At 39.7% G+C, this 25,773-nt stretch overlaps 2 protein-coding genes across 3 annotated transcripts in view; both read left to right on the top strand.

Moving 5' to 3' along the window:
* On the top strand, positions 1 to 12,820 carry ttc21b (tetratricopeptide repeat domain 21B). The gene is made up of 29 exons (XM_057336678.1): positions 1 to 159; positions 1,011 to 1,140; positions 1,472 to 1,582; positions 1,821 to 1,987; positions 2,352 to 2,474; positions 2,618 to 2,775; positions 3,175 to 3,259; positions 3,347 to 3,445; positions 3,530 to 3,722; positions 3,863 to 3,960; positions 4,812 to 5,012; positions 5,096 to 5,225; positions 5,770 to 5,927; positions 6,015 to 6,239; positions 6,326 to 6,564; positions 6,736 to 6,808; positions 7,762 to 7,872; positions 7,971 to 8,109; positions 8,611 to 8,717; positions 9,937 to 10,125; positions 10,262 to 10,372; positions 10,467 to 10,548; positions 10,651 to 10,801; positions 10,885 to 11,046; positions 11,362 to 11,557; positions 11,670 to 11,894; positions 11,976 to 12,096; positions 12,191 to 12,258; positions 12,528 to 12,820. Exons 1-29 carry the CDS (start codon positions 127 to 129, stop codon positions 12,603 to 12,605), a joined length of 3,963 nt encoding a protein of 1,320 aa, XP_057192661.1. The 5' UTR covers positions 1 to 126; the 3' UTR covers positions 12,606 to 12,820.
* A 366-nt stretch (positions 12,821 to 13,186) lies between these two features.
* galnt3 (UDP-N-acetyl-alpha-D-galactosamine:polypeptide N-acetylgalactosaminyltransferase 3 (GalNAc-T3)) overlaps positions 13,187 to 25,773 on the top strand; it is a 36,277-nt gene continuing 23,690 nt past the window's right edge. The window contains exons 1-10 of one of the 2 annotated variants that reach the window (XM_057336302.1): positions 13,187 to 13,474; positions 15,477 to 16,066; positions 17,876 to 18,048; positions 19,833 to 19,982; positions 21,508 to 21,742; positions 22,028 to 22,145; positions 23,669 to 23,869; positions 24,607 to 24,738; positions 24,935 to 25,036; positions 25,546 to 25,698. In XM_057336302.1, coding sequence (XP_057192285.1) covers positions 15,567 to 16,066; positions 17,876 to 18,048; positions 19,833 to 19,982; positions 21,508 to 21,742; positions 22,028 to 22,145; positions 23,669 to 23,869; positions 24,607 to 24,738; positions 24,935 to 25,036; positions 25,546 to 25,698 — 1,764 coding nt within the window. In that variant the 5' untranslated portion in view covers positions 13,187 to 13,474; positions 15,477 to 15,566. Of the gene's footprint in view, positions 13,475 to 14,518; positions 14,686 to 15,476; positions 16,067 to 17,875; positions 18,049 to 19,832; positions 19,983 to 21,507; positions 21,743 to 22,027; positions 22,146 to 23,668; positions 23,870 to 24,606; positions 24,739 to 24,934; positions 25,037 to 25,545; positions 25,699 to 25,773 lie in introns of those variants that run through there. The other variant, XM_057336301.1, reaches the window with a different exon arrangement.

Here is a 25,773-nt window from a genome sequence, read left to right as displayed (position 1 = left end):
ATAGCGGAGTTTGTTTTGGTTGCTAAGTTGCTTCATCGATGTTCAAGATGGCGAGATGGGGATGAAATAGAATAACCACAGTAATTTGTCGTTGTTGTCTGTTGACAGCCGTGTTGTGTTGACAGCATGTCGTGCGCTGAGGATGAAGAATCGACGCTCGTGAGTGATGAAAAATGCAACTGTTTGTCCAATAAGACGAATGATAATGATGCAGCTAACAGTCAAGCACGAGATATACAAAATAAAGTAGTTGAAATGCTTTTCGTCTTGTGATGTTTAATAGACATATGCAGCTGTACAAGATAATACAAGACTAACAGAATAACGTAATATTTGAAGATACTGCCATACAAATTGTTAATGCTACACATATTTTTTTATCTAGCCCCCCCCAAAAAACCTTAAGAGTAAGAGCATGCTTCATTGGAAATCACAGTTTTTGGGTCATTCGTCTATTGCAGCAGTATTTCCATCTAATTTAATCATTATTGTTTTTCTCCCAAAAGTGAAGTTAAGAAATCTTTCATGCAATAATGATTTTCTTCACATTTTGTTCAAGGTCACACAGTATGTTTGTAGAACAAAAAACGTTCCCATTACACTTTCTTTTATTGATAGTTTTTTTATGTAAATAACTGAAACGTTTATATATATATTTTTTATATATAGTTTTATTTGTGTTTATATATATATATATATATATATGAAGAGTTTGGTTCCAAAATGAGATATTTTTTTTTTAAAAATCATGTTTTTTATTGTGCAATCCAATTAATATCAATCAAACTGCTGTTGGTTTGTTTTGATTTAAGCCATAATAACTAAAAAAGTACAGCTAACTAACAAGATAAAACACAATAAAAGCATGATAACATCATAAAAAACATGTTTAAATTTTTTTTTAAAACAGAGTTATCTCATTTTGGAACCAAACTCTTCATATGTAGTTTATAATATATATTTATTAAATGACTGACGCTGTAGAATGACTGTGTTGTTGTTGTTTTCAGGCTTTGATCTTGTACTACTCTCAGGAGAAGTTCTTCTGTCATATTGTTGATGTTTCCAGTGAAGCTCAACGGAGGTTCAGTCATGATCCCATCTTTACATTTCTTCATGCGTATGGACTGCTCATGCTAGGTGAGGAAAAACCAACGTTCACACATATATAATCACTTTATTCATTGCACTGTTGGTTCAAACACCGCTTTGACACACTATTTACAGTCCGTTTTCACTTTACTTGCATACACATACCACACTTACCAATACATATAGGCCTTCTCTAATGCACATTTTTTTATTATTTCTTCTTATTCTGCTTTGTCTTATGTCTCTACTCTTTACTGTTCGTTCTATAATTTTTGAAAGTTTTTGTTTTGCTGTAAGAATGCATTTTCAGATTGTGGAAGCACTATAGAAATACTTTTGATTGATTTAAACGATTGATTTCTTATTTGAATTCTGAAAGATCAAGTGTTAGATGCCATCCAGGAGTTGGAGCTGTTGAAGGAGAAAAAGGACATTTCTCTTTGTGCGCTCATGGCTCTGGTTTATGCCCACAAGAGAAGACCAAACCCTGGTGCGGCTGTTGCATTTTCTTCCTTCTATAACTCATCGTGTAGTTTATGATTAATGGAATATAATTTCACATTTCCTTAAGAAACGGGTCTCTGTATTATGCTAATTTAACATTTTACAATCTATTGTCTTCATAAACATCTTCGTAATCAAGAGGCAGTCAAACTATCATTGTGAAAGATGTCTGCACCGATCGCAACATTTAAAGATGCGCTGTGTCTCTCTGCACCTGTGTGTAGACCGTGACATCATTCTGGAGCTGGATGGACGAGTGAAGGAGGAGAGGAAGACCTCAGGCCCCAGGGCTCTGTATTACGCCGGGATGCTGCTGTGGCTTCTGGGCCGCAGTGATAAAGCCAGAGAATATGTGGAGAGGATGATCAAGATCTCCAGCGGCTCTAAAGAGGTGAACTTCACTAATGCGTCTGCTGCCGGACCTTTTCATGATGGGAAACCAACAGATCGAGTTGCCGGTTTATTTGATATATCAATAGCATCTGTCTGACAGCGCTTTTATATGTTCAGAATAAATAAGTCCAAACTCAGTTTGCTTTACTATATTGCTCTAATTTATTTGAAGGAAATTCTCTGCACTTTTGAGATGAAAGAATTAGTGTAAAAATATAATGTGACACGAATTAATTATTTAATATAATGTTTGACTAACAGCCAAACTCATGTGGAAAAAAGGGGTTGTGTGGTCCCTTTAAATGTCACGATAACAAATCTTTTATTTGGCTGTTTGTCAATATTTGTTGCCTGTTGTTTAGGGACTTGTGCTGAAAGGTTGGATAGATCTGAGATCTAACAAAGAAGCTTATGCCAAGAAGTCTGGGAAATACTTTGATGAGTCGCTGAAGGAGAAAAGTGACGTGTTTGCTTTGATGGGGAAGGTGAGCACTCTTCTGCTCATTTACTGTATATTACATTTCTAATAAAAATCACTATAATATTATCTAATATTAACTATGTTTTGAGTTTAAGGACAGAGAACAAACGTCATGCTTCTAAGCACTTTATTTATTCTTTTTCTCAGGCAGAATATTATGAATTTCGTCAGAATTATTCGGGTGCTATAGAGATTATTAACCAGGTCATTGTGAGTTACCCGTCGTTTCTACCCGCCCTGATCAAAAAGATGAAGCTGCTGTTAACCTTACAAGACTGGGAACAAACTGTGGATGCGGCGCAGAGGTAAATCACTTACTTTGATATATTTATAATACTTTTTAGACATAGGGCTGTCACGATTTTGAATTTTATATTTTGGAAATCGATTAATTATCTATCAAATAATTGCGTTTATGGCGCTTAATTGTCTGTTTTAAGGCTTTGACAATATAACTATTAATGACAATTAATTTATCCAATGAAGAAAAGAAAAAGGCTTCAAATGTTTATGCAATATGTCAAATAGAACAGCAATGTTATTGATCACAGAAGTCATTTTTAGGCTGACCTTGAAGTTGATGTTCACCGATCATTTCCTCTCCATCATCGCTCTTACATCTCATTTGTGCTTGTGTGTATGTATGCAAACAAATGGTTGGAAATGTTTTTAGTTCGTTCACTGGTTCATTTTCGGGCCTTCAGGCTTCTCCAGAGAGACAAAAACAACCTGGATGCTGTGAGGATGTTGGCTCTGTATTCTCTCTGCAGAGAAGGAAACATCGGAGAGGTCAGAAAATTGAGTCTGGGTTAAATACCAAAAACATTTCTCTTTTGCCTTTTTCTCCCGTTCAAAGCTTTCTTTAATCTTCAACAGTCTGCAAACCAGCTGTCAAATCTCATCAGTAATCTGGACATTCAGGAGCCCAACAATCCAGAGCTCTTCTACAGGATGTCTTTAGCTTTCACTCGAGTGGTAACACTTTACCTTAGAAACACAAACACAGATGTTTTTTGTTGTTCTGTAGTTATTCTGATGTAGATAGGTGATGTTTGTTAGTGTGGCCGATCAGAGCAGGTTCTTCAGCACACTCACAGGATGGTGGAGCGGGCGTTTACACAGGTCCCAGGTGACTCGGAGCTGGCCACAGAGATGGGATACCAGCTGGTTCTGCTGGGCAGGGTGAAGGAAGCCATGAAGTGGTATAAAACAGCAATGACTCTGGACGAGAGCAGCGTCTCGGCTTTAATAGGTGAAACGTGAACATGTCGTCCTCATTCATTCATTCATTCATTCATTGTGCAATAGAAGACGGGGTGAGGACATGATGTGAATATTTTGTGTGCGTACTGTCTCTTTAAACAGGTGTGTGTCTGTTGTGTTTGAATGCAGGTATCATCAGATGTCAGCTGATGGAGGGACACATCGAGGATGCAGAACAACAGCTGGAATTCCTAGCAGAGGTTCAGCAGTCCATCGGTAAATCAGCGGTAAGAGATTCACTGTCGTATTTTCACAGAATAAAGAGGAAGCGAACCGTTTTGGGCTGATATGCATGATGATCTTTTGATTCAGATGTGCTTTGTGGCGTAACAGAGCGTGTTTACACAAACTGAAGCACACTTACAGAAACACACACACGTCTGTTTAGCTAAACACAGCTGTTGTGTGGCATGAGTAATCGTTTAATAAAACACATTTCTTTTATTGTCACTTCAGATAAACGTGTCTGCTAGATGAATATGTAAAACAGCTAGTTTACTCAGTGTGGAATATTATAGGCTAGGACTTGAATTCAAGTATAGAAAACGTGTCAAATAAAGCCTGGGTTCAAGGCATCAAGTTATTTTTAGTTGAGTTGAGTTTTAGTTTATTTTTGCATTTATTTTTCTTTGAATAATTTTAGATTTTATGCTAAGTTAAGTTTAGCCATTTTGTTACGTGCTTTTCTAATTCTTATTATTTTATCAAATTTAATTTTTTTATTACATTTTCATTCATTTCATTTCATTTATTTGAACTCATATTTTTTGTTTTGTTTTGTTTTTCTTTCATTTCAATTAATCATTTTATTTTCTCAATTTAAACGGTAAACTATCACCTTATTGTCAAGGCAAAATGTATAAACAATATTTATGCCCATGCTTTATTTATTTGAATAAGAAACGTTTATTTAACAGAAACATTGTAATTTTGGTAGTTTTAGTTGTCTATAATCTATCATTTGTTTCAGAAATGTTTCCAGAGCAAATAAAAACATCTTGAGAACAGAAACGATGCACGATTAGTAAGCAGATTTTGATCACAAGTCCTATTTTAATCCGTGTGTTTGTTCTATAAGGAGGTGCTGTATCTGCGCGCGCTGTTGGCACTGAAAAAGCGACAATCTCCAGACGAGACGACTAACCTGTTAAATGATGCCGTGGACACTCACTTCTCAGCTCTACAGGGTCTGCCGCTCAGCGTCGAGTACTTTGAAAAACTCAACCCTGACTTTCTCCTGGAGATCGCCAAGGAATATTTAGCTCTGTCTCCCACTAAGGTCTTTACACCCGTACCTCTGTATAAAGCCACACAACATCAGTCTGGTTTGTGTTGGATTGAATGATGATGTTCTGGTTTCAGGCTCCAGCTCCAGGTCAGACTCCGTCTCCTCAGCTCTTGCATTGTGCTTCTGTTCTGGATACCGTGGTGAAGGTGGTTCCTGGTCTACCGCAGGCCGTCTTTCTCATGGCTAAAGTCCGCTTCCAGTCAGGTGTGTTGTTCAGCGTTCTATGGGTTTTTTCATGTCCGCAAATCTGATTCGTTTGTTTGGATAAGATTGATTTATATTTTGGCCTCTCTGGGAAATCTCCTTGGAAAGCAGTTATGCTACATAGATCATTAGAAAAATGTCCTGAATTGAAAAGAATGTCGTAGTGGCACAAAAATAGGCTTTACTTCTTGAAAAATAAAAAATAAACACATTCTTAAATATATTCACTTGAAAAGCAAAAACATGAAGTCTTACTTTTGTAAAGTTTGTGCTTAAAACAAGATCAAAACTGTTTGCCGATGGGTACGAAATAATACTAATATTTCCTTTTAAATTCGATTATTTTTCTTACCCCTTTGGCAAATCGTTTATTCTTGTTTTAAGCAGAATTTTGTTAGAGAGCAAGACAAAACATTCTTGCATTATTATCTGCCTAGTTTTAGAGGTTCAATCATATTTGTATTTTTTTGGGAAAACTAGACAAAATGAGTTCTCGGTCTGATATTTGACTTGTTCTCTCAAGTGTGGTTTGTTTGCTCCCAAGGCGACACAGAAGCGGCTCAGAGCGGCCTGCAACACCTGCTAGATCAGAATCCAGCGCACGCTGATGCTCATCTCCTCATGGCTCAGATTCATCTCACGCAGGGGAGCTTCAAGCTCTCATCCCAGTCTCTGGAGCTCTGTCTCAGCCACAACTTCGAGGTGAGGTCACATGTCTTTAAATCCTGTTGGCTTTCAGCTTCTTTAATAACTCCAGACTGAACCGGCACTCGTTCCTCTTCCACTCAGATCCGCGAGCATCCGCTGTATCATCTGATCAAAGCTCAGACTCAGAGGAAGATGGGTCAGCTCCAGGACTCCATTCAAACGCTGCAGATGGCCATGAGTCTGTGTGGCGTGAGGAGGACGGGCTCCTCGGCTAAAAGACAAAGCAAGAAGACGGAGCTGAGCTCGGCAGACTGCGTCTCTGTGTTTCTGGAGCTGGCTGAAGCTCTGTGGCTCAATGGAGAGCAGGTCAGTGAACGGCTGCGTGTGTGATTCGTTCTGAGAGAACGGGCGAGGGTTTGCTAAAATGTTGTGTTTGGTGGAATAACTTCCAGCACGAGGCGGCTAAAGTGATGCAAGACGCCATCAATGAGTTCACGGGCACGCCGGAGGAGCTACGGGTCACTATCGCTAACGCCGACCTGGCACTGATGCGCGGCGACACGGAGCTGGCACTGAGCATGCTCAGAAACATCACGCTAGAGCAGCCCTACTACATACAAGCCAAAGAGAAAATGGCCGACATCTACCTGAACCACAGGAAAGATAAACGCCTCTATGTGAGCTGCTACAGGTAACACCAGAAATAAAAAAGCTGTTATAATCCATATTTGCTTTTTTGTTGAAGTATTTCATGCCAGAGTATCTTATCTATATTTGTATCTTATGTGTTACACTTTCACAAACAATCATACACGCATACACTCATACACTGGTAACGTATAAGTATCTGTGTTTTCGTCAGGGATTTGGTGGAGAAATTGCCTGCCGCTCATAGTTTTCTGTTGCTCGGTGACGCCTACATGAACATTCAGGAGGTGAGATGTCGTCCGGATGTTTATCGATGTTTCAGCAAGTGAAGAAACTGAATTGTGTGGTTTGTCGTGTTTATGAAACGTACTTAAATTCCCACAAATATTTACTGCGCAGATGTAAACAGGTGAATCTTATGATTCAGACATCCAGATCACATTTCATTACAAAATGTAAAAGAAAAACAACTGTATCACGCACATAAGTAGGTGTATTTTTTTAGGTTTGCTATGGTCAGACAAAATATAGAACAAGTAGATTTTTGAATGATTTCCAGAAATTTGGATAGTGAATAAACTTTTTGTAGTTTTTCGGTTTGGCTGTAAATTGCTTAATGTCGTCTTTTCTTGTAAAGTTTTGTAATAAATAAATAAATTATTATTAAATAAATTATTATTATTCAATAAACAAATAATACTTTTATTAAACAAATTATTATTGTTATAAATAATAATTATTCGTATTATAATAAATTAATATAATAATAATACATGAATGAATAAACAAATAGTTATAATATAAATAAATGATTATAATAATTATTTTTACTATAAAATAAATTATAATATAACATTTTTTTTAGTTATTTAAGTCGTTAAAATGTATTGGTCGAAAGAGGAAGAGATTTTTTCTTGCATAGCGACATTATTTTCATGAATGAAGCACACACCACTCTCACATTTTTTGTTACCCATAATGCAACTGAACCTTTTCCTCTATTTCTATTCTTTGTCATTCTCGTTATTCTCAACAGCGATTCGAATTACTTTCTTGTTACTGTAATACAATAATTCTACTCTGAACCCCAACCAGGATACACTGTATTCTTTTCTGAGATCCCAAACATTGCGTACAGTCTCTTATGAGATGATTACCTTCAGACAGGCGTATCGTGTTTTTCCCTCATCCGCACGTCCATGTTTTTGATATGTGTGAATATGATGTTCTCTGCTGACAGCCAGAATTAGCCATCGAGGTGTATGAACAAGCCCTGAAGAAAACTCCTAAAGACGGAGCGGTGGCCAGTAAGATCGGGAAAGCGCTTGTTAAGACGCACAACTATGTGAAGGTGAGCGGCGAAGATGCAAAAGCAAAAAGAGAGATGTCTTTGTTTGCTAATGTATATCTGTAAGTGTGCTTTCTTCATACATCTCATTGTTTCTCCAGGCGATTAACTATTACGAAGCTGCCCTGAAGAACGGTCAGCAGACTTTTCTGAGGTACGATCTGGCCGATCTGCTCATGAAGCTCAGACAGTATGAACGCTGTGAGAGAGTTCTGCAGGAGGCTCTCGCACACGATCCTGGTGAGAAAACATCAACACAACACCCAACATGTCTTGCATTTCTTTTTAAAAACAAATCAACGTTTTTGAGTCTCAGTTCAGCGATGGAATACAGACACGGTTCTTTGTAACTCTTAATGTCCCATTTATCAGGTTTAGTCAGGGTGGTATCACTGTTTAAAGGGCGTGTATTCAGTAACCTGTTGTCATGTTGGGAGAGAGAAGACCAGAAACAAGATTTTGGGCGTGCCGTAAGAAAACAGGGTGTGGAGGTGAACCGAACCGTTAAAAACAATTGTTTTAGTTGTGTGTTAGCTTTAACGTACTGAACAAATGAATGGTTATTACACAGAACAGGTTCACACTTTAGTCTTTCCAGCATTTCTTGTAGACGATTGCTTGTGTGACGTCACTGTCATTTGTACTTCACACGCACACACACAAACTGCATTTACACGCATTAGTTAACACAACATGGGCGCTTGGAAATAAAACTGATGTGTCTCTGTCTGTATTTTTCAGTCAATGAACTCATGCTGCTCACTGAAGACTGCCGATATCTTGTGCTTCTCGCCAAAGTCCAGAGCAAAGTCAATAAAAATGATGAAGCCTTACTGTCCTTACAGAGAGTAAGTTCAATCTCAAGGTTTTGGTTTAAAGAGATACTCCACCCCAAAATGACATTTCTGGCATGAACGGTTGAACACAAAGAAAGATATTTGGAAAAATGTTAGCAACTGACATTTCCAGGGCATCATTGACTACCATAGTAGAAAAAAATGGAAGTCAATGGTGCCCCAGAACGGTTTGTTCTCCTACATTCTTCAAAATATCTGATTTTGTGTTCAACAGAACAAAGAAATGATTTTCCTACTATGGTAGTCAATGATGTCCCAGAAATATCTTTCCTTGTGTTCATCAGAACAAAGACATCTATACAGGTTTGGAACAACTTGAGGGCGAGTAAACGAGGACGGAATTTTTCATTTTCGAGTGGAGTATCCCTTTAATTATAGCAAATATAACTTCATTCAAATTTACTTCTGAAGTGCTTTTCATAATGTTGCATTGAAAATACATTTTAGAATAAAGAGTAGAGACATAAGAACAAAACATCATAGACATAAGAAATGGTAAAACATTTTTTTTATTTGATTCAGAGTTTTAATGAGCTTTTATTTAAAAAATGTATATATATTTTGGTGCTTTGCTTTTGTCATTTTATAATCTTTTTTTAAAAATGATGCTATATAATAGCAATTGATTAATTTTTATTTTAGTTTTATTTTAGCTTTCGTTTATTGTCACAATTTTAGTGCTTTAAACTCTTGATACAACATTTACATTTTTCCTTTAGTTAAGTCTTTCCCAATAATTTTTAGGTCAATATTTTACTTGATTCCAATGAACAGAAGCATTTATAAAGGTTTACTTTTAGTCAACTAAAATAACCTTGATTTGAATGAATTCTCAGTTGTGATTCATTTAAGTTATTTAAGTCTCATATGTTTTTCCTTAAAGAAAATATCAAACAGAAACAAATGAGACTATAATTGTCGAAATCCATGAAAACCTACATATACCGTAGGTGTAAAATAAACGCTGAATGGTAAAAGTCAGGACAGTTTTCCAAACACTTTTGTGTTTCATAGGTTAGTCCTGCTTTAAACTCATGCCATTGTTGCTATGACGACGCGTATGGATGCTCAAACAAACACAGCGATGTTTGGGTAACACCACAATGTTGACACATTTTAGTGAATGCCTCACTTATGTCCACGTATTAACCTAACGAAATCAGTTTTGCGCTCCACAGAGTTCTCTGGTAATAAATCTTCTCGTCCGCAGGCGAGAGACGTGCAGGCGAAGGTCCTGAAGCGCGTGCAGCTGGAGCAGCCCGACTCGGTGCCGGCGCAGAAGCAGCTCGCCGCAGACATCTGCGCTGAAATCGCCAAACACTGCAGCATCCAGCGCGGCTACGAGCGAGCCGTCAAGTTCTACAAAGAGGCGCTTGTGTACTGCGACGGCGACAGCAAGGTCAGTGTGTTCCTCTCCCGGCAGCTGGACACGCCAGTGAGGATCTGCATTCAAACGCTCATTCAAAGATTGCATTCATGCGCAACGAAATAGAAATCAAAGAATACTTGGCTCAGCTGTGTGTGTGTGTGTTCAGGTGATGTTGGAGTTGGCTCAGTTATATCTCACTCTGGATGCTGTTGACGCGTGCCAGCAGCAGTGCGCTGCCATTCTGAAGAATGATCCCGTGAACGAGGCGGCCACGCTGGTACAGTTCTGTCCCCCATCTTTAAGCATCATGAAAAAATCCTTCGATCAGACGAAACGAATCCATACGTTTCACTCTCTGTGTTTGTCGGCAGATGATGGCAGACCTGATGTTCAGGAAGCAGGACTACGAACAGGCTGTCTTTCACTTCCAGCAGCTCCTGGAGAGGAAACCGGGTATGTCATTCGTCTCCCGCACCTTCTAACCCCCCCAGATCTCCTTCCAGAAGAGTAGAGCAAATCAAGCAGCCAGAATGACGCGATCAATCTCGTCTCCAGACAACTACCCAACGCTGTCCCGCCTCATCGATCTGCTGCGCCGAGCCGGCAAACTGGAGGAGGTCCCGAGGTTCCTGGAGATGGCAGAGAAACACTCGCAGAGAGCCAAGTTTGAGCCCGGATTCAACTACTGCAAAGGGCTTTATCTGTGGTGAGCGTTTCGATTCCTTCCTTCGACAGACGCTTTGATCCAAGATGTTTGTTTCTGGAGTCTAATGGTGATGTTTTTGTAAGGTACACCGGTGAACCCAACGACGGGTTGCGGCACTTTAACAAAGCCCGCAAGGACAACGACTGGGGTCAGAATGCCGTGTATAACATGATCGAGATCTGTCTGAACCCTGACAACGACACCGTCGGGGGAGAGGTGTTCGAAAACCTGGACGGAGACATGGGGTGGGTTCCGATGCCGGTCCTTTCAGTACGATGAATGTAGATGGGAGAGGTCAAATAATCTGGATTCGGGTGGATTTGACGAGCAATGTTCATAGAGTTCACATCGAGATCTTTAATAATATTGACTTTTGATTGCAAATCTGAGCTCGGTTTGACACATTGTAGACATCTCTTCTGAAACTCTAATGACACATACTGTATGTGAGATTTCGGACTATAATCGAGATATTAAAGTTTCGTATTTAGGCGGTTCCGTATGGAGCACACAGCCAGTTATTCACATACTTCACGAATGCCTTTGTTGGTTTGATTCAGGAACTCCACAGAGAAGCAGGAGTCGGAGCAGCTGGCGGTGAGAACGGCCGAGAAGCTTTTAAAGGAGTTGAAGCCGCAGACGCCTGCGGGTCACGTGCAGCTGCGCATACTTGAGAATTACTGTTACGTGGCCACCAAACAGAAAGCAAACGTGGAGCGAGCTCTCAGTGTGTTTATTGAGATCGCAAACAGCGAGGTGAGCGACATCACGCGACAGTCACGGAACTTCGATTCGATCGAACTGTGTCGGCATCGAAGTGCATCGCAGACTGAGATGACAGTGAACGTTTGTTGTTGATTCTCAACAGAAAGATTACGTTCCTGCTCTGTTGGCCATGGCCACTGCCTACATGATCCTGAAACAGACGCCCCGAGCCCGAAACCAGCTCAAGCGCATCGCCAAGATGAACTGGAACATCATCGACGCGGATGAGTTTGAGAAGAGCTGGTTACTACTGGCCGACATCTACATCCAGTCTGGGAAATACGACATGGCCGGAGATCTGCTGAAGAGATGTCTGCGCCACAACAAGGTGACCTCTGAGTAGAGAGTTGATATATGACGAAAGAGGTTTTGTTTTTGTGCGAATCAAACACTTGTGTTTTCATGACAGTCTTGCTGTAAAGCGTACGAGTACATGGGTTACATTATGGAGAAAGAGCAGTCGTTCAGAGACGCCGCCATGAATTATGAAAAGGCCTGGAAGTACAGCAATCAAACTAACCCCACTATAGGTACCGTATGAGTAAAGCTCTCCCGCCCGACCGTCTGTTCTGTTCGCATGTGAGACTGTCTGTGTGGTGACATCTCTTTGTGTGTCTATACCAGGATACAAGCTGGCATTCAATTACCTGAAGGCCAAAAGACACGTGGATGCTATAGATGTGTGTCATAAAGTGAGTATGTGAAAACTTCTTCTGTAAAGACTGCATAGAGGGCTTGCAAGTATCTTAACAGTACGTGTGATTTATAGTCAAGAGTTTGTATTGGACTGCCGTTTCTGATTCGATTATGTTTTTTTGATTTGTGAGGCGTGTTTGGGAAAGGGAAATACATGGGAAAGGCTATGAAATTATTGGACATTTGTTGTTGTGCTTTGTTGCTTATAAAGTAAATAATAATGTTTAAGCAAACGTTGACCGTATATCTGAATGTCTCGCACCAGGTCTTAGACGCACATCCAAACTATCCACGGATAAGAAAAGACATCCTGGACAAAGCAAGAGCGGCTTTAAGATCATGACGTCATCATGACCAGTGTGTGTGTGTGTTTGCACGTTTATGTGTTCACTCAAGCGTGATTTCATGTATGTTTTGATCAGATTGATCATTTGATAATAGTCAGTACATGAATTTTGTACGACTGCTTACAGTGTTCAGCATTCTGACTGGTGTCATGTTGTTAATCATAATGCACAATTAAATAAACATTTGAAAAAGTATATAAAAATAAAAAAGTAAAAAAATAAGATGTACGAGTTTGTTCATTGAAATGATTTAATCAATTAAACTTATTTCAGGGAGAATTACATTCTTGGAATATGATATCTCAGTTATTAATTGATCTATTAATTAGATGGTTCAGTTGTCTCAAATGTAGTTGGGTAAGCTAAAGTAAACCTTACTAGGGTTCCATCGTTTTACTTAAACCAAGTTTTCTGCATTTGAAGCAAATAATGAAGTAACAGCCATTCAGAATAGACGTGAACTCCTTTAATACTGTTTAAAAACATCTCGGGGTGAGAATGAGAACCTCAAGAAACTGCCGGATAAAATGACAAGAAAACATTTCTACAAACTTCTTCATGAAGTGTGACACTGACGATGATCAAATATAAACATTTGGATTGGTTTTGGATACCTTTATTTTTTACGCATAAATAAAGAATAGTTAGGAATTCTGTTGTTGGATATGGAGAGGTTGAACACAAGGGAACTCGAGGGAAGGTGCATTTCAAGCCCCCTACAGAGGAACTGAGGACTCTGAGCCTCTCTGGTATTCTTCTCTTGTCCGGTTTGTGTCCGGTTTCTTTTCTTTACGCTGCGCACACAGAAGCGCTTTATGAAGCTCGTGCGCACGGGGACGCGCTCGCGCTGGATCCAGTATGTCTGGTGAGTGCGCTTTCTTTAACCTATATTCTACTTTATTATGCCCATATTGTAAATTAATTTAAATGCTAAAATACTAACAATGACGCACACTTAAATCTGACCCATCGGCGATTACCGTGATTTTGTCCAAGTTATTCTGGACGAACCACTTCTGACAATTGTATCCCTAGAAACCATCACGTTTGAATGGATGTAATGGTTAGAATGGGAATTGTGTTGGTTTTAATGGAAACTACCAGTTGCACCGGTGGGATTATCTGGTGGATGAGAACCAAAAGATAAAATCCTACTATTAAATCCAATTTGAATACGGCACAAAACACTTCATTGAGGCATTCCGTTATCGAGTTTAATGTTTTTCGAAGTGGAAGGATAACTTTGAGATTATTCCTGTTGCTGAAACGCTTCTCTCCGCGTTGTGATGCGCGCGTTCCTGCGCTGCGCGTCTCCCGGCAACATCCTCGCGGAGCGGATGCCCGTAATAATCCTGGTACTTTAATATCAGCCCTGTTCCCAAACTTATCAAACCCTGTTACTTTCTAGAAACGAAAATGCTTGCGTTGATATGTAAGGGAAGTATATATCGTCCTTTGAAACTGTAATAATGTCAAACTTCGTATTTTTTCAATCAAACATCATTTGGCGCGGCTGAACAAACTTAAATCACACCTCACGCGATCAATACCAGCAATATAGCTAATATTTACTTGGCATGTTTCCTCGCCAAATATTGGAGGATGAGCATTGATATTACAAAGGCTAGAATGCAAGAACTGGTCATATAAATGATTTTTAATAAATGAATACGGAAGGAAACGTAAAACGTCACGGTGGTGGACAAACCCAAAATATCAACATTCCTGCAATTTACATGTGTAGATCAGCAACATTTTTCAAACGCTTCTCGCTGACGTTGCTTGACGCACCCTCCGAATGAATGGAGGTCAGATGTGGCGATTACGCACTCGTTACGCACGCTCCGCCCTTTTCCTGACTGAAACGCACCTGGCGCCACACACGCCCCGCCCCCTGCCTTCACTCTTCCTGTGAGAAACACACCTGGCTCGAGCGACGCGGAAGTCCGAGTGTGATTACTCCACATTGACGCCGCTGCTGGAGTCAGACGCAGACGGCGGTTCGGCTTTGAGACAGTCCTTGTGAAGCTCGAAACACTTCTGAATATGTGTTTGCATGATTGACAACCGCCGGCGGTATGTTATATACTTTGTTTTACAATCTGAGAGAGAAAAACGTTCTTTAGGTGTTTCGTGTGTCAGTGCTTCATTCGTGTTGTAGCGCTCACTATGATGCATACGTGGATGAAAATGACGTGCCGTATTTTACTGTGCGTTTGAAATGTCATTTTTACATTACGCATCTTTATGAGGCATTTCATGAATTCGTTTAAGAGTGTATGAACTAGTGTTATGATAAAGTTAAGTTGAATATTTTAGTTTAGTCTACTGTATATTAATCCCTTGCGAAAATGAACCGTGGTTGGCTACAGTAACTATAGTTTCACCGTGACATTTTATAGTAATGACTTGATTCAGTCTTTTTTATTGTTGTTACTACATTTGCTTTTAATTCTCTTTCTAAATATCACATACTTTTTGTTATTTTTGCACGCATCAAGAAAGTAAATGAGTCGGTCTTCAATGCTAAAACAGACATTTAAAAACACTTTTCCATTGGTTAAAAGGACCAATTATCATTTGGAACTATTACAATTCACTCCAAGTGGATGTTTTTAAAGAACTTAAGTTCACAAAACGACTTCTCTCATGTGATGAATGATTTCCCAGCTACCTAAACTGGGCTTAAACGTCAAAGGAAATGTTTAGGTTGGACGTTCAGCGCTGGCACTGAAGTTCACAGCGTCTCGATGTTTTTCCTTCCTCGAACCAGTTGTCAGTGTTTGTCTTGAAAAATGTTCGCGGTGGCTCGGCTTGTGTTCTTTTGTGTGCGTATCTGTTCGTCATCACCTCCGTCTCATTCACAGGTTTGACAGCCGGCGATGTTACGCGCAGGGTGTGTGCCAGGTGAAGTTTTGTTCCAGAGACTCTGAGCGCCGGCCTCCGTTCACAAAAGAATGACATTTCTCCGCAGACTCCTGCGCAGGCGGCTGCACCCGTGGAAGCTCGCCATCGTGGCGTTTGTGTTCTTGACGTTCCTGTTTCTGATGCAGAGAGAAGTGGTCAGTCACAACCCGCGGGATGAGCCTTGGCTCAGGGACATCGTGGGCAAACGGGACGCCGTCATCGGGATGGTGATGGGAGCCGTGAATAACTTCCGGGACGCTATGCCAAAGATGCAGATCAAAGCTCCCGTGAGACAGCAGCAGCAGGGAAATGAAGGCCTGGCCTGTTTACCCGGATACTACACGGCCGCTGAACTCCGTCCGATTCTGGAAAGACCCCCGCAGAACCCCAGTCACCCGGGGGCTTCTGGGAAGGCTTTTCACACTGACCACCTGAGTCCAGCAGAGCAGAAGGAGAAGGAGAGAGGCGATGAGAAGCATTGCTTTAATTTGTACGCCAGCGATCGGATCTCGCTCAGCAGGGACCTGGGGCCCGATACGAGACCTCCGGAGTATGTATCGCCTGTTTGCTTTGCTCACCTGACGCTGATGTTTTTCACCCCCACGAACAGTTTGTCTTTCAGTTTATCGCTGCATTTCATTGGATGAAAGGTTGGGCAGGTCTCATGTCAGCTTATAGCTGCTTTGGAGATGTCAAGGGCCTCGTCTCGAGAATAGCCAGGTGTATGAGGTCGTATTTTTGTCAGTGAGGGTCTTCACATCTTGATACAGTTTTAAATGTGAGGCGTGCCGAAAAAAGTCTGACACGCACTGACACATTTAAGATCGCAATCGTAACATTTCCAGACAGAGAGGATCTTGAGGATTTGTCTGAGTTTGAAGATTTCTTCAGATTCGTCTGGTGCTCTCTTGTGAGGTTTTGTCTTCAGACACTTTATCTAAACATGCCTCCACTACTATTGAGATAAATTAGAGACTCGGAGGAAGACCAGCGCTTTTTCTTCAGTTCAACACGTTTGTTCTTGCCCTTATTGTTATATGAAGTGACACGTAACACAGTTCGAGCTTGGCTTGATCAACACAATCTCATTCATGCGTATCAGTATGATCTGCTTTTGCGCCGGTGACGTTCGGTTTTGGGGTGGGGCCTCATTTTTGCGTTTATCTAATAATCACATCGGTGGTGTCCTTCAGAAACCTCGCGTCACATAAATCATTATTATTAGTCACTCACCCTTTATGTTTGCCACTGGGTTTTGCAATTACCTAACCAGTAAAAAGTGTTAAAAAGTGCTTGTCAACTTTGGCAGTATTTAATCATTTAAAGAAACGTTTTTTTTTTCATTTCCTGAAAAACAGCGAATTTGGACATCCGAGGTTTCAGAAGGACAGCGACCATATGTTTTTATGCTTTTTACAAACTGCTATGGATTTGTAAAACAGTTATGAATTCCTGTGGGATCAGGCTGGTCGCATAACTAAAATAACTCAAGTATATACATCTTTTGGATGGAAGGTGTAAGTGAGGAGAAGTATGTAGAATAAGATGAAACGCATCACCTTTTTTGGTTGAAAACAAATAAACATCAGGCGTCTCACTTCTCACCCTTATTTACATCTGATTTAATCTTATAATAATGATTCGAGCTGTCGGGTTGGATTTTGTGGGAAATTTGTGGTATCATTTGACTTAAACACACGTAAAGAAGGACGTAAAGTAACCTGCAATTTTGTGTTTCAAACAGAGATGATGATAGAGAAAAACGTTTCGGATAGCAGCTGAATTATAGTTCATTTGCAAAAACAGAGAACTCGTTTCATTTCATTTTTATAAATCCTGTTTTGGGGCATTCGAATGCATGTGATTTATGATAACTTATCTCTTTTTGCATATGAACTCTTCAAATATTGCTTTATCATTCCAACATCTGTTGTTGCCAGTTAGATTACAAATGTTCAATATGTGCAAGAACTAAAACTAGAACTGTTGCAGGCGAGAACAGGGTCCTGTGACCGGGGGGTGTATTGTAGTCCTCTATGGTATAAACTTCACTTTGAGACCAGGTGGGGGGCGGCCACTCATAAAACTTTTTAGAGTAAAGGCCAAAGACAAAATAAACTCAAAATCTGTGAAATCGTCGTGTCGTCATTTTTATAGTTGTATTCAGAACAATTCGGTACACTCTTAAACAAAAGGTGCAGAAGAACCATTAATGGCTGAATGGTTCCATAAAGAACACCTGAAGATCCAAAGAACCTTTTCTTTATCCAGGTTTTTCAGGTTGTAAAATACATCTATAATAGTGTATATCACTAAGCCCTTCGATGTATTCATTTGTCTCCCTTTCATTTTTTCACAGATGCATAGAGCAGACGTTCAAGCGCTGTCCGGCCCTGCCGACGACGAGTGTGATCATCGTGTTTCATAATGAAGGGTGGAGCACGTTACTGCGCACTGTCTACAGCGTCCTGCACACCTCCCCTGCGCTCCTGCTGAGGGAGATCATCCTGGTGGATGACGCCAGCTCTGACGGTAAACACCCCTCTGTGCGCTTTAATGGGTGTCCGGTTCCAGCCGGGCAACCCGTCTCGCAGAATTCCTCATGAAAAGGTTACAACAGGAAGCAGAAATGTTTGCGAATGTTCTCTGAGGGGTTTTGCCGAGGTTTGGGGGGCTGTCAGTGGACTCTTAGAAACTAGACCTCTGTCGGCGAGGAAGAGAAAGAAGGGATGAGAAATGACGGCAGGAGATCTGCTTGAAATACAAGACCCAGAATTTTTGTTTGACTTCAAGTGTTTAACATCCAACATGGTACCACACAGTGTTGGGTAAGTTACTCTGAAAAGTCATTAATTACTAGTTACTAATTACACATTCAATAGTGTAATTAGATTACTGTACAAATTACTCTCTCCAAAAAGTATTTAATTACTTATTACTAATTACTTTCTATATCCTATATCAACCTTGATGAGTTAAGTGATTCAAGGATAGACATAAAACGACTCTCAATTCATTCAAATAAATCATATAAAACTACATAAAGTACAATTATTAACTGACTTGTATAACAAATGTGCGAAAGATACATGAATGCATGCATTTTAAAGTTAGATTTTGAATTTTAATGTCAATTCCACTATTATATACATTACACAGTATTTAATTCAGTTACATCAGAAGTAACTGTAATTTAATTACAGAACAAATAAGAGTAATCCCTTACTTTACTTTTTAAGGGAAAAGTAATTCAATTACAGTAACTAATTACTTGGTAACTAGTTACACCCAACACTGGTACCACATGTGTTCAATAGTAATTAAATTAGTAATTCATTGAACATTTTTTGAGTCCACAGACTAATTACCGGTCGTGTAAAACAATCGAGTTGTTTTGGCTTGACGAAGTGCTTAGCGATGTAAAGAGGATCTGTTATATTGCTGATGTGTTACTTTTTTTTTTTTTGCCGACCGAAAATCCTCCTCATCCCAACACTGTGGGCCGGAAATTAGTCTGCCGACCCTGGCGTCCCAAAAGCTTACCGTCGCCATCTTGTGTAACTAGCGAATTATATTTAGGTTCTTAATTACTGTATGGCTTTCTTTCTTCTGCAGAACACACAAGCAAATATTTTAAAGAGTGTTGATAGCCAAACAACACTAAACCCCATTGACTTCCATTGTATGGACACAAAACCACTGACACATTTCTCTAAATATCTTCTTTCATGTTCAACAATCATGTTTTGAAAGACATGCGGGTGAATAAAAGATGAAAGAAGTTTTGGGTGAACTGTCCTTTTTTTATATACCCTGACCAGGTTGTTAAACACCTGGTTTGCGGTTAGTGAAGGATTTGGCGGTCCCGGACTGACTGACCTTTCCATGCTGGCGTCTCGCCATGTGAGAAATGGAAGCTAGAGAATTGGCTTTCAACGTCCTCTTTCTCATTCTGTCTTCTTTTAATTACACTCTCTCGTGTGGTTTCAGTTTCTGCTGAGAGGGACCAGCGTGCTGTGTGTTCAGTCAGAATCAAAGCCAAAACTTTTAGTACACCGTACTGTGAGGCTTGGACTCCTTTCAGCTGCCTTGTGTTATTCTTTTAAAAGAAAATAACTCTAATAATGTCATATCACGTATCGCAACATAAATTTGGTGGACCTATTTTAAAACCTCAAATATTATATACGCAGAGAGGCCTCATCAGCGGCTGTTTTATGTGAACTCCCGTCCGCCATATTGGAAAGGTCAAAGTTGGCCTGTAAGCAGTCAAGAGCAAGTCGATTTTTCTGTTCTGACATTTCTGTTTCTCGCAGATCGACTGAAGGACGAACTGGACGACTACCTGAAACAGTTGAACATCGTCCGTGTGGTCCGTCAGCTTGAGAGGAAAGGTCTGATCACGGCTCGGCTCCTCGGGGCATCGGTGGCTACGGGAGACACGCTCACCTTTTTGGACGCCCACTGTGAGTCATCATCTCTTAACGTCGCATGAATGTCCCTGTGACCGCCGGCTAATAAAAACACGCCTGTGGTCAGTCAGAGTTCTTCTCTGCTGGAAAGAATGTGTTGCTTTTAATTCTGTCGGAGTTTATGCCTGTTAAAGATTCACGGTGGGGTTTTTTGGGCATGTTTGTGGAGTCCAGTTCAGAACACTGTTGTATTTACTGCAGCGCTTGTATTTACATTCTGGTTTGGATTTGAGTTTTGAAAAACCCCAGAGTAACTCATTGAATGTAATAATTCAGCGCAAACTGTTTTCCCATTCAGATTTAGTTTCGAAAAGGAATTCGGCCTGATGTGAGCTGTCTGGTTTTGTTTTCTTTCGTAAACTTCGCATATTTATGAGCGAAGTTACTTGTGTTGCATTATTAATCGCGCTTCGATTAAGAGTTTATTTTAGCCCCAATGAGAAAAGATGCAAAAACTGTTTTTGTTACCTGCTATTTCTGTCTTGTTTTCCTGTACAAAGCTTCTTTCAGTGGGATGAGAAATATAAACTTAATTTTAAAGAACAGAAATGGCATAAACTCACATAATTCTGATCATTTATTTCAATAAACAAGTTCAATAAAGTTTAATAAATAGTATAATGTTTAATGTTTTACGTAATTTTGCTTGTCAAAGATATCTTGACTTAGGAAGGTTTAGATATTTGTACAGGAAAACAAGATTTTTTTGCAGTATAATAACCAAAAGCAGGGCTTAACGCTAAGGATTTTTCCCACTGGCCCGGTCGGGCAAGTGATTCCAATTTTTATTGGCCCTGCCAAAATTTTTACTGGCCCCACCACAAAAAAAAGAATAAATAAATAATATCGTCTAGTTATTTATTGTTTTTTACCTATGTAGTCTTAATATTTAAGGTTATAATACCATTAAAACTATTAGGCTCTGGGAATAACGAACCTGCGAATGTCGCGACTGGCCAATCAGAATCAAGCATTCCAACGAGCCGTGTAATAATAGTAGTTATCAGGTACAAAAATTAAATAATGTAAAATAACACTTTATGGTTTTCACTGTATAAATTACATTCAGAATAAACCTTAATAAAGTTATAGTTTAACCGGTCAGGAGCAGTGAATGTTTTTTGTCTGTTTGATGAACATTAAAAACGAGTATGTTTTAATAGGCAAATGCTAAAGTTTGGTGACGATACAGCGCTGGGTCTCAGATGCTGGCCCCGGGCTTATTGTTGAGCCCTGCAGAAGGTTATACTTTGACTATGTTGATACTCTTTTGATGTTTCTTCACTGTGAATACAGCCCTGACTGTTCTCGTTAATGCTATTTATTTTTTTATGTTCTTGCAGCTTTGCTCAGAATTAATTTGAAAAAACGTCCATAACAACATAAAATATCAATTGTAAAACCATGGCACCACTAAATATACCAAATTTGACCATTCCCAGTAATTCTTAATAAGATTCTGTTTGGTTTTGGTATTAAAGTTTAACAAGAGAATGAAGGAGTGATGTGTGTTTTTCAGGCGAGTGTTTTCACGGATGGCTGGAGCCTCTGTTGGCCCGGATAGCAGAGAACTCGACAGCCGTGGTGAGTCCTGACATCACCACCATTGACCTGAACACCTTTGAGTTCATGAAACCCTCACCGTATGGACAAAACCACAACCGTGGGAATTTCGACTGGGCCCTGTCCTTCGGCTGGGAAGTGCTTCCGGCTCACGAGAAACAGAGGCGCAAAGATGAGACCTACCCCATTAAGTAAGAAAAAGCTTGGATTAATGATTCACCCAGAAATACGCGTGATCTATCATGCCCGTATGAAACCGTGAAGCTTTTTACAATACGATAACAATAAACAACTGAAGCAGATCTGCTGTTTTCCTTTAAATGCTTTGACTGAGAAAGTAAATTGACTTTATAACACTCAGAACCTCATTAGATTTCATTGTTGGTGTTCTATTTAGTGTTTGTACCCACGCAGTCTAATGGAAAAACATTAAAAGCAGAGGAATGTTTGCAATGTAATCACATTTGTCCTCGCAGAACTCCCACATTTGCAGGCGGTTTGTTTGCCATTTCAAGAGATTACTTCTACCACATCGGAAGCTATGACGAAGAAATGGAGATTTGGGGAGGAGAAAATATTGAAATGTCCTTCAGGGTGAGACAGTACGCACGCACGCACGCACACACACACACACGATCTACACACATGTACATCTCAATAAATAAATAAATGCTAACAAATATACAGTTTATGTTCGAAACTAAATATTTTGAGTCAAGAACAAGCACTTAAAGTCCCAGTGAAATAAAAAATGACAATTCTTATTTTTTCATGAAATATTTCAGCGTTTATAGTAAATCGTTTATCAATGTGGGTCATTTTCTTTTTCAAATTCATGTACCCTCATAATCTTCAGTTAAAATCTGAAAATGCACTTCCGCCCTGAAATGGCTATCCATCTCAAATGACGTAAACTAGACGGCTTGGGCGGAGCATCCGTTAACTCCTCCCCTTCAACTGTCAGTCTGCTGCCAGTTTCGTTTCAAAATGCAACAGCTGTTTTTACACATCCAATCAATTCGGTGTAAAAAACGCAAGCCACGCCCACTCATTTTCTCCTTTGAAATTCCTTTTCACTCGGAAATGCGTCAGAATACGGAAGTAAAAACGATCGCAACTTCTGGTTCACGGGGACTTTAATTAAAAAATCTAAATAGATCAATTTTGTTATCATACAAAATTTATTTCAAATTTATTTCTATAACGCTTCTTACAATTTTGCATTGTTGCAAAGCTGCTTTGCAAAAAACACCGTAGAACAAAAAGTAGATAAAAATAAGGAAAAAATAAATAAAATAATTGTATTGTTATAATTTATTGTAACAATTATGTAAGAGATAATGTACATGCAGCCAGTTGTTATCACAAGAATAAACAGTATGACTGTACATGATCCCACTTATTACAAGGCTGTTGACTTCATAAGTATGTTATTAAACATTAAATATTGTTATGTAAATTAATATGATTTTATTAGCTCATTTTTAACAAATGTAGACCTTCTGCGAGAACCTGTTTACTTTCGGTTTTAATGTAAAAGACACAATGTTCAAATGCAATTAACAGGCAATTTGGTTTAATCATTTGTAAATGTAATGTCATATATGTACATGATGTAAACTCATTTTTTGTGTGTGTGTGTAATATTAAACTGTGCCTGTCAAAATGATTTGTAGCATCCGGGTTACCTATGTGATTAGTTTTGAGCGGTTGTTATTTGGAAATATCGGACCTTGAAATGTCGCGACTGGCCAATTGGAATCAAGCATTCCAGCGCGCTGTGTAATAAAATCGTAGAACATTATTATATAATATAAATATGATATATTTTTAAGAAATCGTAAATATTAGAAACATAAATTTACATTGTAAACAGTTTATATTATACAGTAGCTATCATAATATATTTGATATAAACTGTTATTTATAGTGCTATTAAGCAAGTATGTGTGTCAAATGTTCTGTAAGATGTTGATGTTATTAGATGTTTACGGAGCTATTTGTGCTGAAATGCAAGAGGAATACTGATTTCAAAACGCAGTTTTGTGTAATGACTGAAACGAGTTGTTTTCTCTCTTGTATTCATATTGTCCTGATGTCTTCTCATTGTTTTATAGGTGTGGCAGTGCGGCGGGCAGCTGGAAATCATCCCCTGTTCTGTTGTTGGTCACGTGTTTCGCACGAAGAGTCCACACACCTTCCCCAAAGGCACACAGGTGATCGCTCGAAATCAGGTGCGACTGGCTGAGGTGTGGATGGACGATTATAAAGAAATCTTCTACAGGAGAAACCAGCAGGCTGCAGACATCGCCAAAGAGGTGAAGATGAGCATTTACACACCTGTACACAAGACTGAAAGCACTTTCTTCATCTTATACTTTCATTTCTATCATCTTCATTTATACCTTAAAGGGACACTTCACCCAAAAATGAATATTCTGTCATCATTTACGAGTCATTCGATCATTCGAGTTGTTCCAAATCTGTATACTGTACATTTCATTGTTCTGATGAACACAGAGAAAGATATTCGGAAGAATGCTTATAACCAGACCGATTTTGCCCCCCATTGACTCCCAGAGTAGGAAAAAATACAACGGTAGTCAAAAGTGTCCCAGAACTGTTTGCTGTCCTACATTCTTCAAAATATCTTCCTGTGTGTTCAACAGAACAAATAAAAATAAAAAATTTTCCTACTATGGGAGTCAAGATCTGTCTGGTTATAAGCATTCTTCCAAATCTCTTTCTCTGTGTTCATCAGAACAAAGAAATGTAAATGATTTTTGGGTGAAGTATCCCTTTAATTGTACTTTGTGTACAATGCAGTGATTTACGGTTTTGAGTTTTATAAAGAACTTTTACTAAAGTTGGGCTAAAAGCCTCTTCCCAAAGCAATGTGATGCTTCTTTCCAACCTAAAGCACAGAAATCCGGAGACCTGCTGCTGTTTAATAACCACAGATTTAAAGCCGTGCCTCAGACAGCCTGTGGGACGTCTTGTGATGAGATTCTAAGATGGATTCTGTAATGAAACCTCTCTCTCTCTCTCATTACAGCACTCATATGGAGACATCTCTAAGCGTGTAGGTCTCAGAGAAAAGCTTCAATGTAAGAGTTTTTCCTGGTTTTTAAAGAACGTCTATCCAGAGGTGTTCTTGCCTGATCTCAATCCACTGCAGTTTGGCGCGGTGAGTTTGTGTGTGTTTTAGGATTTCTCTCTCTCTCTCTCTCTCACCGCAGCGTGTCGTGTCTGACTGCTGTGATTTCCCACCATGCTGTAGATGCTGGTGAAAACACGACTCTGTGTTTATACAGCTTTCATGTTACGACACAACAATCCGTTTGACTTCCTCTCCTCCCTTCTCTCTCTCTCTGTCTCTTCAGATCAAGAACATTGGTAAGGATGGATGTCTGGACGCTGGAGAGAATAATGAGGGAGGAAAGTCTCTCATCATGTATCCCTGCCACGGGATGGGAGGAAACCAGGTACAGGAACAGTGTGTTCTCTACATGAACCAATGCTGTGAGAGGGAAGTTAGTCAGAAACGTATTTCGATGATCACTTTTTTCCCGCTGGTGGACAATTAAACATTGACAGTCAATCAAAATCCATTGCGCCTTAAGACCAAACACGCAAGGTTTGAAAAGATTGGCGACATAATTCACCGTCCACGGTCAAACAACAGCTCTGGTCTCATTATTTGTTTCACGGAAGAATGAAATTAAAAACAAGGTCAGTGCGACATGGGAGTGCATGATCTCAGAATTCTCATTAAGGGGGAGCTGCTCCTTTAAGGCGACGTTCTATTGCGTTTTCCTTTAAAAACGCATACCTTTTGCTACGGTCACACCTGCCGTTTACACCGATCCGGCGTTATCGACCCCCCAAAACGGAGACTTAAAGATGTTTTTCAGCAGCACCCATGAATATCCAGGCTAATATCGCTATATAAATGTGTTTGACATGTTGCATCGTTTTTTCTCTGATCTTACAGTATTTTGAGTTTTCAACCCATCATGAGATCAGACACAACATTCAGAAGGAACTCTGTCTGCAGGCGGCCGAAGGAGTCGCCAAATTAGAGGACTGTCAGTATAAAGGACACGACAGTAAGACAGGACCACAGCAGAAATGGGAGATAAGAAAGGTAGAAAGACATTTTAAAGGCTCTCTCTCTCTCTCTCTCTCTCTCTCTCTCTCTCTCTCTCTCTCTCTCTCCCTC

Source organism: Triplophysa rosa, linkage group LG6, assembly GCF_024868665.1.
Source record: "Triplophysa rosa linkage group LG6, Trosa_1v2, whole genome shotgun sequence".
Lineage (NCBI taxonomy): Eukaryota > Metazoa > Chordata > Actinopteri > Cypriniformes > Nemacheilidae > Triplophysa > Triplophysa rosa.
The sequence above is the reverse complement of the archived record's forward strand: the minus strand, read 5'-3'. Positions and strand labels throughout refer to the sequence as shown.

Bases quoted from the DNA above. Each gene is read 5' to 3' on its own strand.
- ttc21b (XM_057336678.1), top strand. From the start codon at position 127: ATGTCGTGCGCTGAGGATGAAGAATCGACGCTC. The intron at 1,583-1,820 runs GTGCGGCTGTTG...ACCTGTGTGTAG, and splicing joins CAAGAGAAGACCAAACCCTG to ACCGTGACATCATTCTGGAG. The intron at 5,928-6,014 runs GTGAGGTCACAT...TCTTCCACTCAG, and splicing joins GTCTCAGCCACAACTTCGAG to ATCCGCGAGCATCCGCTGTA.